This window comes from Canis lupus, chromosome 21, assembly GCF_011100685.1.
Source record: "Canis lupus familiaris isolate Mischka breed German Shepherd chromosome 21, alternate assembly UU_Cfam_GSD_1.0, whole genome shotgun sequence".
NCBI classification, from domain to species: Eukaryota; Metazoa; Chordata; class Mammalia; order Carnivora; family Canidae; genus Canis; species Canis lupus.
The window spans coordinates 39,733,470-39,751,061 of NC_049242.1; the positions used below are offsets into that span (position 1 = coordinate 39,733,470).

General features: G+C 35.1%; 1 protein-coding gene across 26 annotated transcripts in view; it reads right to left on the reverse strand.

The window, feature by feature from the left end:
* Positions 1 to 17,592, reverse strand: part of SOX6 (SRY-box transcription factor 6) — a 588,321-nt gene that overhangs the window by 344,203 nt on the left and 226,526 nt on the right. For all 26 annotated transcript variants that reach the window (XM_038569137.1, XM_038569135.1, XM_038569136.1 and 23 more), the window contains one exon: positions 4,903 to 5,143. In XM_038569137.1, the coding sequence (XP_038425065.1) occupies positions 4,903 to 5,139 (237 nt within the window). In that variant the 5' untranslated portion in view covers positions 5,140 to 5,143. The remainder of the gene's footprint in view (positions 1 to 4,902; positions 5,144 to 17,592) is intronic.

The window sequence follows — 17,592 nt, forward strand, 5'->3', positions numbered from 1 at the left end:
TGTTTCTGCTGCTATCTCCCACAATCGGTTTGCTGCACAGAAGCCAATGTGATTTAAAACAAGCAAACATACATACATACATACATCAGGGCACCTGAGTGGCTCAGTGGTTGAGCATCTGCCTTTGGCTCAGGTTGTGATCCCAGGGTCCTGGGATCGAGTCCCACACTGGGCTCCCTGCAGGGAGCCTGCTTCTCCCTCTGCCTGTGTCTCTCTTCTGTGTGTCTCTCATGAATAAATAAATAAAATCTTTAAAAATAAACAAATCAAACCAAATCAAATCAAATCAAATCAAATCATGCTAGTCTCTCATTTCAAATCATCCAATGGCTTCCTCTTGCACTTGAAGTCTAAATACCTCACCGTAGCCCATGATAACCTCAAAGTCTTTGTCATCTGCCTGTCTCCTTGATTTCATCTCATTCTCTCCCTCACCCACTCCATTCCACCCACTCTATTGCTTTCTGCTACACTTACTATAAAGTCTAGCTAAGGGTCTTCCTCGCCAATTTTCACATACTTGGTTCCTTCTCCTTCAAACCTCAATTCAAAAGTTACCTGTTCCAAGAGCCTTTCCAGACTGTTCAAGGTAGTCGTCCTTGATCACATTTTCTTATTTAATTTTCTTTATTACACTCATCAATGTCTGAAACCGGCTCACTCTGTGAAACTTCTTTATTATCTGTCATACTACTAGAATCTGAGTTCCACGATAGCAGGGCTGTCATACTACTAAAATCTGAGTTCCACAATAGCAGGGCTCCTTACTGTATTATTTGTAAGCAAATCCCTGCACCTAGAATTTAGTGGGTGCTATATACTCAAGTAATCTTTAGCATTTAATCATTACACACAATGTCATACTGCCAGTCACTAATTATAGCTACAAAATGTTACTTCATCCCTGTTAACATTGAAAAGAATGATACACTACACATTTTTCCTGTTGAAAAAATTATGTGACTTTATTCCTGTCTAATGAATCAGTCATAATTCCGACAAAAACACATTTCAGGAGAAAGTGTCAATATTCCTCTACAAAAAAAAAAAAAAAAAAAAGTACTGGTACACTCATACCATAATGAAAATAGTAGTGGCTGTATATAGTGAACAAGGATGCTGAATTTTCATTTACACTAACTTTTTGGTCTTCAAATGGAATTTATCAATTAACACAGCACGCTAAACTTGAAATCAAGCATTCTGGCATCTACAACTTAAGTGATTATAATTAAAATCAGAGTCTAAACTTCTTAATCTCAAATTGGCCTTTGAATGCTAGTCTAAAATTTCTATTCTCCTTTGCTTTATTGCCATAATGAATTATTTCCCTTGCCTTGAAACAGTGTGGTCTCATATTTTGTTCAAACACCATGTCAAAATAATCAGAATTTCAACATTTCAAGATTTTTTTTTCTAAACAGGAAGTGCAGCTTAGCAGAACTTCTCTGCTTTGTCTTTACTGTCTCTTATAGTAAAGCTCTTCTGTGGTCTTGATATTTCAAAGTAAAACCCTTCCTGAACCCAGCAGATAAGAAACTTTTAATACCTGTTTCTAACTTCACGAGTGAAGGCCATTATAAAAAGTAAATAACAATGGAAATTGGATAGGTGTCAGGAGAATTGTTGTTGTTTTTTACTTTAAAATTTTATTTCTCCATGGCTATTTTATCGGGCTCAATTACAGTGGGTAACAGACTATGATCCATTGATGATAGCTACCAAGTTACACTTAACTTCATAACAATACTTTTGGATGTCATATTGATTTGAAAGTAGAATGAGGTGAAATGTTCATTAAATTTTACTTAAGTCAAAGTCCCCCCACCTCAAGTGCGCACACATACGCGCGCACACACACACACACACACACACACCTCTATATGTAGGTTTGCAGGACTGCCCAGAAACCTAAGGTCCTTCTATTGTTTTCCTTCCCTGTAATGAAAAATTGGTTGGTGATATGATACTCGCAATGTAAGTCATTACAGGTCTGATGCTACAGTTGTTACACATTATTGAATCTATCGAATGAAAAGGGAGCACAAAGGGAATTTCCAAATGCAGCTGCTATTTCCCATTTGTTAAATCCTTTTATTATACCATATAAGTACACAGCTGGGAAATACTATAGAGTGGGAGTTAAAACAAAATATTTTGGCTTCCAGACATTCAGAATACACAAAGGCTCCAGTGGAAAGCAGTGCTTGATATCAAAAGAGAGTGAAAGTTTGAAAACATTTCCAACAAATATGATTTCTTTTATACTAATATATAATATATGTGTAAATTTAAACTATTTTATACTACCATAAATCCCTCTTTAAATAAATTTGGTAAGCAAATTATTAATATCTATTTTCTGACAAAATTTTAGGTCATAAAACTTTGAGAATGTATCACTGAAGCAAATTGGCACTTGCCAAAATACAAATTTTACTGACGAAAATAAGTAGCATGTTCTCTAAAGAAGTAAAATTTGAAATAAATTATTTCTGCCTCAACCTGTATTGTTCAGTTTCATTATTTTTAATTGTCCATGACTATACTTGACATAAGCGGCAAAATAGATCTTGGACCTAACCCTTCTTTTTATCCCTTCTGCCTCTACACTAATCCAAACCACTACCATCTCTTACCTGGACTTTTTTTAAGGTTTATTTATTTATTGGAGGGAGGGAGAGGGAGAGAGTGTGCACCAGCGGGAGGGGGAGGGGTAGAGGGAGAGAGAGAGAATCTCAAGCAGACTCCCTGCTGAGCACAGAGCCTGATGGGGAATTGATCCCACCACCTGAGCCAAAACCAAGAGTCTGTTGACCACCTGACTGAGCCACCCAGGCACCCCTTACCTGGACTTCTGAAGTAGGCTCCCACCAGGCCTTACTCCTTTCACTCTATCTTCCTCCCACCCATTCATACTATACCAGAGTAATCTATCTGCAATGTTCTAAAATCCTTCAATGGTTTTTCAATGCACCTAGAATCAAAACTCACTTCTATAACATTATCAATATGGTCTTATTGGATACAAACCCCTACCAGTCTCTTCAATCATATCTGTTGCTACAATATATCCTTACTCATTACACTCCAGCCACAAAAAAACTATCTCTATTTCTTAAGATTTATTTATTTCAGATAGATAGAGAGAGAGGGAACAGGAGGAGGGGCAAATGGAGAGGGAGAGAGAATCTCAGTCTCTTTGGACTCCCCACTGAGCCCAAAGCCTGACGCAGATCTCAATCTCACAGCCCCAAGATAATGACCTGAGCTACACCCAAGTTGGACACTTAACCGAGCCACCCAAGCACCTCAAAGACTATCTTTCATTTCCTGATACTCAGCTATATTTTATTCACCTCAAATGTTTCATATATGCTGTTCCCTCTACTATTTTTACTCTTTCTTCTATTCTTTGCCTTGCTAGTTCCTATCATCCTTAGGGCAGAGAAAGTATTTCTATCCATCTATTCTAAATTAGCTTTATCCCATTATTTTTCATATAGCATTCTGTTCTTTTCCTTCCTAACACATATCACAATTTTAATCATGTATTTATGTGCATGTTTTATTTAATTTCTGTCTTCTCTCATAGATATAAGTTCCAGGGCAGCATAATCATGCATGTTCTTTCACCACTATACAGCCAGCACCTAGTAAAATGCTGAGCCCAGAGAAGGTGCTCCATAAGCATCTGATGAAATAAAAACAAAGCATGGGCCTACTGTCTTTAGTGGCAGCGACTGGTTACAAAAACAATTCAGTTCAATCAGAAAAACAGACTTAGTCTTTTAGTCTTGCCTTGTTATACTTTCTCTCTCTCCTCCAATGAAAGTAAAATAAAATTTCCAGTGGATATATCTAACGGTATAATGACAACCCCCTATGAACCTAAAGTTAGTCTAGAAAAGTCTTATTTTTCTTCTAATCCCCTACTTCCTACCTACTGCTCCAGAGCACTAGTTGTTGCTGCAAAATCAGCTGAAAAAAAAAAGTCTGCCTCCATAATTTATAGAATCAAGTCTTTGACATTAAGCATTAAGCAGAGAGCAAGAATTTAAATACATGTTATCAGTATTAAAGGCGTTTTTAAATATTATCTTATTTTTTATTAAGGAATAAAACTTTTCCTCACAGCCCACTTAAAGTATCTTTCATTAACATAACCAAAAGTTAAGAAATGTAAAACAGGTTATCAATTCCTAATCTAATAAAATCTGTTAAGATCTTGGTCAGTTTTAGATGCTTTTAAAAAAACTGGATTTTTTTGGTTTAAACTAGACAATGACACTTACTGCAGCTTCTGTTCTGATGGTTAGAGACAGAATTTCTCATGGGAAAGCTGGCATGTATCTGATGTTGTTTCTACCTTCAGGGAAAACTGAAGCCTGATTGAATGATACTCAGGAGTTTTGTACATCCTTTTGAAATTAATATATAGTCAGGTAGGTGAGAAAAGCTTTATCATAAATCAAAAATGACCATTAAAAATAATAAATACCTACATTTCCTCACTGAAGGTGTACTCACCATATGACCTCATTCCCATAGACATGTTTTTGCTTAATACAATATTTCAGTGTTAACACACAGACACACACTACCTATTTTGTGTCATTATCAAGTTCACCACCTTATTCAGGGAATAGGATAACCAGACCTCCCCCAAATTAAATTAAATATCTTTTTGGCGAGTTGACCTAATAATGGACAAAAACTAAATCACAAACTGTTTTTCCAATTCTTCCCAGTTCCTAGTGTATTGGTAATATCAATCATATAATCACGGTGCTTGTTCTGTGACCTGAACACAAATAATTCTAGAATAGGTATTTTGAGTTGCTTCTAAGACACCGCACTCACGGACACACTGCATGACGGTGCCAGATTTTAAAAGCTCACCATTCTTTGCTGAGACGACAGAACACTGTCCCAGTCAGCATCTTGTTGGATGGTATTGACAAGGGTGGGTAGCTCCTCAGAGTGAGGTTTGTTGTGCATTATGGGGTGCAGAGGCAGATGGGAGGCCACATGTTGATCACTGCCCTCTTCCTTTTCTCTTGAGGTCAAATCTTGGGTCATCGCTTCCTCTCCATCAGCTGCACAGGCAAATGGAGAGGTGGCTTGCTTGGAAGACATTCTTCTGCAGAAGAAGAAAAGGCTGTCAATGACAAAAGGGCAAACCATCCCTTACAGTTGACTAATTCAGAAAACAAAAAAAAAAAAGTAGGTTCTCTAACTTCAAGTTGTTTATGACCTACTCTAAACCACTGGGGGAAAAAAAACTCAGCAGAAGCTGAGTTTTCGCTCTCTTCTTTTAACTCAGCAAACCTTTTCCTAGTAGTTGCTACATATCTTCTCCCTAACCATCCACAAATGAGGGATGCCTGAGTAGCTCAGTGGTTGGGCGTCTGCCTTTGGCTCAGGGCATGATCCTTGGGTCCTGAGATGGAGTCCCCACATCAGGCTCCCGACAGTAAGCCTGCTTCTCCCTTTGCCTGTGTCTCTGCCTCTCTCTGTGTGTCTCTCATGAATAAATAAATAAAATCTTGGGAAAAAATCCACAAATTAAATTTTCATGGAATAAGTTTTCATAACATATAGTATACATATGTGTGCACTTTTCCTCCCAGTTCTCCCAACTAGATCATCAAATTAGGGTGATAGCTAACAATGGGAAAAATAAGTAAGTGAATGAACTGACAAGCCATTTTGGAGGATGATTTTTAAGTAGAAATATCCAAATTTCTCTTATGTTTTATGGGGGAACAAAAGAAGTCTATGTGAGAAAATACAATCGGAAAGCACATAATACATGTTGGAAGTCCTAAGAAAAATTTGGTCCTGACTTCTTAGTTCATACCTTGTATTATGAGTGCCAGGCCTACCATGTACCATGGTTTAGTGCCAATCTGATCCTTTTCTCAAGATTTTAAAAATGAATCAACTACTGTAACTTAACTTTTAAGTGACATATTGATAGAGCAGCCGATAATGTTAGAATAATCGTAGGGCAATTTTGTAACATTTGAATTGAGTATATGAAATAACTATGACTCTATATTAGAAACCAAACAAAATTCAAAGCATTTACTGTGAAAATACTAAAATACTAAAATGCCTACATCATATTTTTAAAACTGCAAAAACAATTACTAAACATTCATCTACGTACCCACAAGTAAACATTGACTGCATTCTGCACAAGGTCTCCATTCTGTGCTTTGTTAAGATGGTTTTCTTAGCAAAATGTTTAAAATAAAACCACCAAAAGTTTATAACTTTAAAGAAAAGACAATTGAGTATTTTTTTCTAAAACTTTATGTTGTTTTGGGTTTTATAGCATCTTTAGCTCTAAAATTGCTGTGTAACGAAGGAATAAAATCTCCACCTTAATTGCTCTTTAACATTAATTGATTTCATACCATTTTTTAAAAAATGCACAAATCAGTTAACATAGGAAACCACATGAGCATTTTTCAAATTAGCAAATCATTAACTTGCTAGTACTGTTTCTACAGACAAATAAATACTGATTAAAGGGTCTAGAAATCTGAGATTAACAGTTAAATTTACAAATCTGTCACATGCTTTCATGAATATTGCAGTGAAGGAAATATCAAGTGCAAAGAAAAATAATTAAGTTAATTCCAATTTAAACAGTAGTTTTTATGTAGCAGCCCATGTTTCACATAGGATTTAACAGCTAATGCTAAATTTCTCACAATTAATGAGGGGGCTCAGATTTAGTATCCTACAGTGAAAAAAATTAATATAAGATCAGCTAATCTAATTATGCACAGTTCTAAATAAAAGTATTACAGGCTTTTGAAGTGCTTTGAAACATATTAAAATGCTGATACCTACTTATAATAATCATTCTACAAATAATAAAATTTCATCTATTAGACTTGATACTAGAAAATAAAGTGGGGGAAAGGAAGTGCAGAAGAATGTCTATATCTTCTTTGAGAAAAAAGAAATGAAATGTCCTAAAGAGTACTATATCAAAGGATGAGATAAATACATTCTTGACTAATTTCTAGCAATACTAGCAAATGGAAAAATGCATACACATGTATGGAAAATGATACTAAAGGATGTTTCTCATTTACAGGGATCACTGTAAATACTACAACAAAGCCAGGCAAATTATAACTGGTCTGCAAGTTTACCCAGAGTTTACCATAAACAACAAGAGTGTTTTCATAGTTCAGATAATGACAGTACCAATAATGTAATCATTCACATTGAAAACAAAAGAATGAATTTACTGCTGCCTTTTAAAACAGTTAAATACAATTGAAAGTCATAAGCCAAAACTCAGAGTGACTTTAGCTCCCCAACAAACATCCTCTTATTATAAAGTGACTTGGCTCCTTCCAATAGCAATATCTGAGATTGTTGCTTTAGTATAAATTAATCATGACACAAAACCCAAAATGAAAAGTCTCTTAAGAATAATTTCAAGTATAAACTGCACCAATGAACAATAGTGCACAATCCTAATTAAACACAACCATGCAGCTGTAAAAATAGACTAAATCTGTCCAAAGCTGAGTTGAGTTTAAAGGCTGGTTTGTTAGAGTGTTTTCTTAAGGAAGGCTGGGCCCTCAGTCTTAATCAGCCAATAAATTATTTCCTGCAATTACATTAAATAGAAAATTATCTTCAAATGGGGAGTGTTAATTGAAAATCAAAATTCAGAGGGAAGTTTAGAAATTACACGCTGAATACAATTAGTGAGGAAAGGCTTCACCTCTACTTCATCAACAGTCTTCTGGTGATTCCTCCAGTGACCATTCAGGAAAGCTACCTATTTACAACATCACACAATTTGTCTTTTATTTTGCACCTACAAATACAAACGTCTATCAAGGTTGCAAATAAAAGATCTGCTGCCAAAAAAAAGCAATATTAAATTTGACTGTTCATCCTCAGTTCACACCATCGTTAGAGGACAAAGAGAGGAGGAGTGTAGGACAATAACAGTTAACAACCAAGGAAGGCATACTCAACTTCAAAATCCTTTCCTTTAGCAAAGAAGTTAACATTTTTGTTCCAAGAATACTTTACCATATCATATTTTATTTAATTTCTTGAGTTTACTCTCCTACAGTTCTCAACATGTTCCTAGCAGAGAAGAAGGTGATTTTATGGTATGGTTCCACTTGCAGGCTTTTCCTTTTGATAAAATTATTGGGCTTCTTTCAGGTTTCTTTTAATTGTTGGTTTTGTTGTAGTGTGGTAGTTTTGTTGTATTTATAAGGAAAATGTGTACAAATCCTTTTTAAAGCAGTTTATTAAAGTCTAGAATTCACTGATTATTAGATTCAATTTACTGATTACTTTTTGCACAATTACTTTATTAAAGAATCCTTCAACTTACTGATTACATCCTCATTCAAAGGATGTATTTCTTTACTTTAGCTTTCCTGTTTAAAACATTTTACTAGACCAACTAAACTATTCTGGAAGCTGCAAAGATACCTGACTTTTGGCAATACCTTTACTATAACCACTTCCCATGGCTACTCTCCTTTAGAAACTCATCAATCAAATATACACTTGGTTTTCGTGTTTTAAAATGTCACCTGAGATGCTTACTTTTATTTTTAATGGTCATTTAGTAATTTTTCACTACAAAAATTTTCACCCCCAGTGTTTTAGAACAGTAGCTTACTTTGGGGGCTGTCATATAAAACTAGTAAGCAAAAGAATCAAAATCCTTATGAAGATGGTCAATTTCTGTGTGACTTTACTTTGTTTTATTTTTGCACTATTATAACTTAAAAATCATTCAAATGAATTGTTTTTTTAATTTGTATTAAAAAAATCTCCCTAGTTATACCCCCTGAAAACAGGGGTTTATAATGGAAGTGCTGACACAACCCTAACTAAAGCAGCGCAAATGTTGCCGCTATAATACACAAAATCAAGTTCTATTATTCTAAACTATCCTCGCTCATGGGATTTTTCTTTACTGTGCTCCCAGCCAAACTGCTGAAGCATGAAAAATTTAAATGCAATCAAATGCGCCCAATTCTACTTTACTAGAACAAGTGTCTACAGTGGTACAATCTTAAAAGGAGATGCAACAGATTTGTTTGGTGTTTTTTTTTAACTGTTTATTTATAATACAGTGCATTGGAGATAAAATAAAAGAGGAAATTACACTCACATGGTACTAGTGTATTGACTACACAGAGTACATTATAATCAGAGAGAAAAACTACATTGTCAACTTATCACATTGGTTAAACAAGATGGTTTTCTGGGGCATAGCTATTATCAAGTAAAACCTCCAAAGAGAATTACATATCTTTGGGACACATGAAACTAAATTCCCATCATGTGTTCCCCGAGTTTGAAATGTCTCTGCCCAGAAGATCAAGTGAATTCCCAGGATGCCAGGCCATTGGGAAGAACTTCAGGGCTTAGGACTTTTGGGAATGAGACTGTTGGAAATACAGTCGCCAGCAATTGATAATGTTTTCTAGGAAGTCAGTATGAGTATCTCTAGAAAGATGATAATTACTTTACTTCAAACTCCAAAACCCCAGGAACAAAATCTGAATGTTTAGGCCATTACAAATTTATTCAGACAGTAAGTATACTTCATGTTCTTTAACAAGAAATTAAGATCAGCTGGTCTAAAGACTTTATAAAATGGTAAGGATATGGATATCTATACATTAAGCCCTCTATGGCAGAAAATCAAATTTTCTAGAATTTTAAACCAGCCCAACCTGCTGTTATCTTTAAGAAACAGTTATTTGTAAATGTTTAAAGGGTAGGATTATTTTGAAACAGATTTCTCCTAGGGCATCACCACCTGAAATTACTGTTTTTTGTTGTTGTTGTTGTTTTTGTTTTTTTTTTTTTCTTTAACCATTGCCTGAGAAGAATCCATTTCAAAACTACGCTTTGGGATTTACACAGGTATCAAAAAGAGCCAACTGAGTTTATTGCAACAATATTTTTAACCTGATTTTTAAAAATGTTTTCCTTACTGCTAAGATAATTATCAAACAAAATTCACTTTTTAGGTGTGTTACATTTATTCAAAAGAAGCTCTGTTTTTACTATAAAGCAACATTTTAATAGTTGGTTTACTTAAAGAAAAAATTAAAAATTCAGGCCAATATTCACATTTGTTTTTGCAACTCAGCCCCAGGCTACCAAGGTAGACTTACTTCTGTCAGATAATTCACTGTTAATTTAATGTTGCAATTGATCTGATACTAAGAAATAAACAACTAATTTTCCAAAAATATAACACAGTGCCTCTCATTTTAAGGAGCATGAGTAACAGATATGTTCAGCTGCCAAAATGCACAATACTTAGGAACCCCTACAAAGGATGCCAGTCCACCCAGCCCAGGGCAAAGAATGATTTTTCCTGCACCTCTAATTCCCACGTCTAAGGATTGAGGGGTGGGGAAGGATCTTGGTTCCAGACATTAAAATGAAGATATCCCTTTCAAAACTTTTCCTGCTTCATTAGGGTAAGGCCTGAGGGCGGGTGTTGGTTCTTTGCATTGTTTTATCCAGCACCACCTCCTCTCCCCAACTCCAACCCCAGCTTCCCCAGCTTCTGCCAGGTTTTCTCCCTCTCTTTCATCTGTTTAATAAGTAACTGAGAAAATTCCGTGAAAAAGACGGTAACTGCTTTCAGAGCCACTGTGGAGAGTCATAAACCTATCTTTTAAGGTTCATAGTGGCTCTTTCAGAATGTATATGGTAACATATACAGACAATATCTGTCAGAAGAAAATTCACTGATTTACCTGTCAGATCAATAGAGATGAGGCAAATGAAATATGCTTGAGGCCCTTGAAGTATGTCTAAGAAGGGGCTTAAATTAATGGATTCTGACTTATCTAAGGCTTCTAATTTTTCACACCAAAGCACCAGAATTGTCTCCAAAGGCCTTCTGAGGATCTTCAAAACAGGGACTACCTGGAACAGATTCTTCTCAAGTCATCAAAGTTTGTGTTTCTAGAGTTTATATTTAGCTGACAATATTGCTGTCACTTTATATAGCTTAAGACTGTTCTTTGGACTAGAGCTCATATGTCTTGGAATGCTTTGACTCATGAATTGTTTCTCCTGATAATGTTACATCACGTAACCACCTCTGTCTAATTGGTTAGTATCTTCTGGAAGAGGCAGGCAACCAGCCTAAAGACCAGCCTGCCTGCCTGCCTGCCTATGGAAAACCTGTAATTGTTACATGTGTCTCTGAGTATCCAGTTTCTTCTGGAGATCAAAACAACTTGACTTCATATAACCCTTGTCTATACTTCTGCTTATAGTGATACTGAATTTTTCTCACAGTTTTTCTACCAATAACTCGTTGGGATCTTTGCCTTGGAAAGCCAGGCCCAGAATTCATAAATAAAATCAGTCACTTAACAATAAAAGCAAAACCAAACAATGGCTACTATAAATACACACTAACTTAGAGGATTTTAATCAAGCACAATGACTTTATAGCTCAAACTGAAAGGCCTCTATGTGGCTTGAATGAAAACTGTCTACAATAATAGCAGAATGAGTTTATTTATATATGCTTACTTTGAATCTCCTCTTCACATGAAATGAGAACCATAATTTTTAAAGTGAAAACCAAACATGTGTTTGTCAGCTTGAAACCAATCCACTAGTCTGGGAGCCCAATTATACAATATCTTATCCACTTATTAATAAGAATCATAAAACAGAACAATAACTTCTCAGAGAGAAAGGGCAGGAAGCCATCACTGTATACTTTTCCATTCTTACCCCTATTTTCACTTTTTAGTATTGCCAGAAAAAAAAAGAGAAAAATGAAAATTGATGCTAGATAGATCATTTCAAAAAATGAAGGCTCACATATGATGACAATGAGCAAAATTACATAAAAAAGTTAATCTCTGAGGTTTTCCTTCAGCTAAATAAAGCGATCCAGCAATTTCCCTCTTCCATAAAATGAAATAAGGTATAAATTTCAGGTTCCTATCAAGAGGAGGAACAGGGAGGAGAAAAGAAGGGGGAAGGGTGAGACAAGGGAAGGGGAGGGGTTGGTGAAGGGTGAAGGGGAAAGGGGAGGAGAGAAACAACCGTGGCTTTGCAGTTCATTTTCAGTTTGTCTACTTAATGAAAACCTCATTGTACAACCCTGAAAACCATTTCCAGCAGGCAAAGTATTTCTGATTCAGCGGAGGTTACACAAGCATCAAAGCAGTTAAATATAGGTGCCAAGCTGCATTGCCAGGAGCTCTTAGTACTGTGAGTTAGTGTTACCTGACAGCTTAGTGAATATAAAATTACTTGTTTCTCCAATTGAAGACAATCAAATTGTCACCTTCCATTGTAATAATGCACAACTAGTGATCAGCAAAGTGCAAACATAATTACCATGAAGAAAACAAAAAATCAAATCTAAATCTCTCTACAGAGTAAACACATCTATCTGGCTTTCCCCAAAAAAGGAGTGCATTTTAATACTGAAGGCTATGATACAATCTTTGTTATTTAACAATAAGATTTATTAGCCTTACATTAAGTTAAAATGAAAAACAACACGAAAGACTAATTCATAAAAAGTGAATACAAATACCAGTAAGAGCACTACAACTTTCCAGACAGAGTACAAGGCCTACAAATTATATTGCTGCCATTTGGGCCGATAATGTTGTGTATGTCAGCAGAATGTCCATTATAAAAACCATGCTTTAAGCAATTTCTTCCCAGCCTAAAAACATTTCTGAAGGTTGAAGATAAACAGGTAAGACCCAACCTCAAAAGCTTTTGTCTTAATTTCTCCTTAAAAAAAAAAAGTAATGTTTCATTTTTGTTTTCTAAAGTGGCCTGTATTTTCGAGGTTGAAAATTCACCTAACAAAATTGGTTTAGTACTTCTATCCAAGTTTAGAAAAACAACCAAGCATAGGGTACATGTCTACAACTATTATTGAGACACTCAGCATCTGGAATTCTTGTCCAAATTTGGTGGCCAGATTGGCCCACTATGAAATGATTTCAGTAACCCAAAAGTGGGTTAGTATTAAAGCACTGAAAATTTGACATGGTTCTCCCATGCTCTGAAGATTCTTAAGATATAAATATAGATGTTGCTCCAAACAAACTACTTTTTAAAAAGTTCCTTTTGTAAAGTGATTTTAGATCTAACTCAAAATTTAAAATATTTGGATTTACATTATTCCTTCCAGTATGGGAAAAACTATCTTTCCCATTCTGAAAACACTCCACACATAGGGGTTTCTTCTTTTACCAATAATGCCCTCCTTTTAACAGAGATATACAACACACAGCTTTGGCCTGATATTCCATTTTGACCCCACACTTCTGGTCTAAATAATATCATTTTTAATCCTCCAACATATATCCACAAAAAAAATGGGTCATTTGGGGGAGCGGAGGAATCAATGCACAGGAGTGCATGTGGAATGAGTCAGGGACCATCGACAACATAAGTTTTCCTGAACTTGAATCTTACCATATAAATGTAGACATTTCATCCTTTACAAATGGTCAATCTTATACTTTATTCTTACTCCACCATTGCCCCATTTTATAAAGGTAGAGTGGAGAAAAGGATAAGATGAAGACACTGGATTGACTCTGTGGCTAAACCAGAAGCTGAATGGGGATGGAAGAAAAAGAGGAAAATGAAAATCCAATCTCTAGTTGCAAGTTTTGTTGCGATTTGAGATAAATTTCACATCATTAAAAGAAGTCTGGATTTGAGATATAAGACTGTTTTAGGAAAAGATGTTTTTCCTAGACCTTGTCAACTTTCCAGGTACAGAATAAAGCTTCCTCCTCACCACCCTGGCCCAAGAAACTCTACTTACTAAGCTTAATAAAATAAAAACCTCCCAGCACAGAGGATGCAATTAGTGTTTTTTAAACTTCAGTGATGAGTAACTTAACACTTTCCTAAATTACGGTCCTACAGAATATTCCATACAATATAGTAATAATAAAAAAAGATCAACAAAAGGAAGGGAAAAAACCCTGTTGTCATAGAATGTCTTCTAGTCCTAGGGAGATAAATGCTTACAAAGATATTATCATAAGCTTATACTCAGTGGAAGAAAAATAGAAAATAATAAAAGACTTTGTGTTACATTTTTTAAAAAGTAAGCTTATTCTACATATTCCATGAGATTAGAGATCATGTCTGTTTTGTTTTTTACTGAATCATCAGTGTCCCGCACAGGGCTCACACACTGTAGATAATCAATATTGCCTATATATGTTGTCTAATATTTGAAAGAAAGAGAATGGGGAAAATCAGAGAGGGAGAGATGAGCAAACAGCTTATTTTTCAAACTTAAGGTGAATACATAATCATAGAAAATAACACTCACATGTTAATGCTGCCAACCTAAACATTACTCTTCCTCTATGCTCTTTTTGTCAAACATCTCATTCCTTAATATTTAAATCATATAATTTTTATATTTATATACCCAACACTGAATCTCTCTCATCTTCCTGAAATACAACAGTCCTCAAATGACTGCTAGACATTTATACCAAGATGTACTCTGCTATGTCATATTCAACAAACTTAAAATTAGTTTCATCATTATTTTCCTCAACACCCTTCCTCATTCATTCACACCCAGAAAAGCATCATTCTCGAAATCATCCAAATTCAAAACATGACACTGCATCTGTCTCCTCTTTTATTCTTGTTCCACATTGCCAGACTGTCATTAAGTTCCATCAACTCTTCCTTAATAAAATTTCTTCTGCTCACACCTTCTTACCATGCTTATAATCTTACCTGAGTAGGGTTTTCTTACACTTCATACCTAGACTCACAGCAGACTTTAAACTGAATCTTCTGTAAGAGTCCCCTAATTTCATTTTCTAATTTCCCTAGTTTCATTTCTCCCTCTCCAAATCAATCTTACTGCCAGTCCCTTTACCAAGCCACTCTTTTGATCAAGAAACATCAGTGGCTTTCCCCTGATGACAGAAAAAAGTCCAAACTCCTGACTCTGGCATTCAAGGCCTTCCATTCAGATCCAACTAATCTTTCTAGATTTATCTTCTAGTAGCTACACTTTAACCTTCTATTCTAGCTAGATGGATGGACTCAGGCTTCACTTATTGCTGCTACCCTGCCTTTGCTTTTCCTGCCTGTCCCTACTTCCCTCACTCTCCTTTCTTATCACTAGGAAACCAATTGAGATTATTCCAAGTAACTATGATCCATCCCTCTTCTAATCACTCCTAATAAGTGCTCTGAAAATTTATTTTTATGCCCCTCATTCCACACTTAATGCATGCTATCTTACTTAATCTTTTTAAAAAGTATACTGTCATCACATTTCTGAAAAGTAATCCAAACTAGATTACAAACTTTTCAAGGGCAAGAACAAAATCCTGGTTTCTCCGTATTCCCACAGGTACCTAGTACAATAAATTTGCATAAAGAAAACACTCAATAAATATTATTACCCAATTACTTAAATATTATTAAATGAATAGGCAGAATCAAATTTAGAGAATTATATTTAACCAGAAGATTTAAGGTACCCCTAGATTTCTGTACCTAAGTTGGTTTTCCAGGACTATCTCTTCTTCCCCCCACCCCTGGCCAGTAAGTTCATTCACTTAAAAGTTCTACATATTCAATGGCAAGAAAGCCCCCCACCAAAATCATCAATCTATGTTGTCAGAAACATTGGAAAGATGGATGGATGGATGGCTGGCTGGCTGGATGTTGGAGAGATGACTAAAAAGAAACAGGAACAGTATTTAGCAGATGCTTAAAAAATACTATTCCCTGCACTGAGCACTGCTACATGTATTGGCCCCATTTAGTTCTCAGAATAGTTCCAGTATTTAGATAATATCATTGTCCTTGTTTTACAGATAAGGAAATCAAGGCACAAAAACGTTTATATTTTTAAAAATTAAAATTCACCTAAAGTCACACCTCATAAAAACAAAAGGCAGAATTTGAACTCAAGTGGCCTAACTCTAGGACAGAGTTATTGAATTAAAGATAACTAACAGTATTAGAATTAAAGATAACTTTAATTATCTATTAGAATTAAAGATAACTAACAGTAAATCTAAAATAAATTATTAACTATTTTTAATTATCATCTGAATTTTTCTTTACTAATATATATACTTCCTATAGAATTTTATTTTTAATATTCCAGTTAGATATTTTGGATACTCATTTAATCCCAGCTTAGTCAAAAGAATTTGCTAATTTTTTATTATTTAACAACTATTAAAAAAAAAAAAAACAGAGAAAGAGAAAAAAAAAAAAAAAGGAGAGCTGCCAACCCTCTAACCAATCCATTTGACTCATTCTAAACAGTTTGACAACAAAATTGGTTATGGTATTGGCACACAAAGGGGACAGGTCCACTGCAGTTTTTATATGATAAATTTTCTAACAAATATTTGTTGTTTACTCTCCATGCTTTCCCTAGAATTCTTTTAATAGTTAGTCTAGATGATCAACATTTAAACTATATTCTTATACAGACAATTGTGAGATAAAATAAGGATGTCATTGCCCATTCATTTCAAGGTCTAGAGAAATGTGAGATCCAATTTCTACTTTCCACCTTTTACCAGAAAGGCCACACCAGAAGCATAAGATACAATTGTACCTGTCTCATTACAAAAGGTGATGAGGACGGCCTTGAGAAAAAATGAGATGAGGTACTTGAGCAGTATATATTTAACACAGGACCCATCTAGAGTTCATTTTAGGAAACACCAAATAATTTAAATATCCTTTTAAAATCTGACTGTCATATAACATTACCTGTACCCTAACTTCTGAGGGGAAGAAATAGGGAAAAAGAAAACCCTCATACACAGGACTTGCATTTTTATAAATTATAATTGAATGTGAAAGCTGAGGAAAGGTTTTCACCACTAACTCAGAAGTCCACATTTTTTACATACACCAAATAGTTTAGTTTCACAAGTAACTAAATTGTAGCTATCATGTATTTCTCCCTCCCAACCTTCACCATCCCTCCCTTCCTTATAGCTCTTTGCTCTAAGTTTCTCACTTGCTTTTGCTGGTAACATCCTATCATAAACAGCTCTAGAAGAACATGAGAATCCAATTGTTCCCATGAATCATGACACAAAATTGTCTGAATTATCATTATAAAAAACAAGTATGATGACCCACTGTCTTGCACACTAACGGATTCTTTACCGAGTACCTAATACACACCTATCAAGCTACAGAACTTCTAATTTTTTCAAGCTTTGTTATGGGAAAGGATCTTGTATTTTTGTTTATACAGTTCTGATTTTTCTTCTCATATAAGCACCACCTCACAGTTTTCCAAAATTGAAAAACTTTTACAGTTATCATGCCTAATCTATTAAGTTTTTCTATTTCTTTAAAAGTAAATATTTGATGTGCAACCATGGTGCTTAGAAACTGGAAAACTGCTACCAGTCTTAACAGAATCTACTGCCATAAGGAAAGTGTGGTAGAGTGGAAAGGCTTAGAGTAGAGATTTAAATCTCAGACCTCTCATTTACTATATCTGTGAACTTGAAAAATTACCTAATGCTCCGA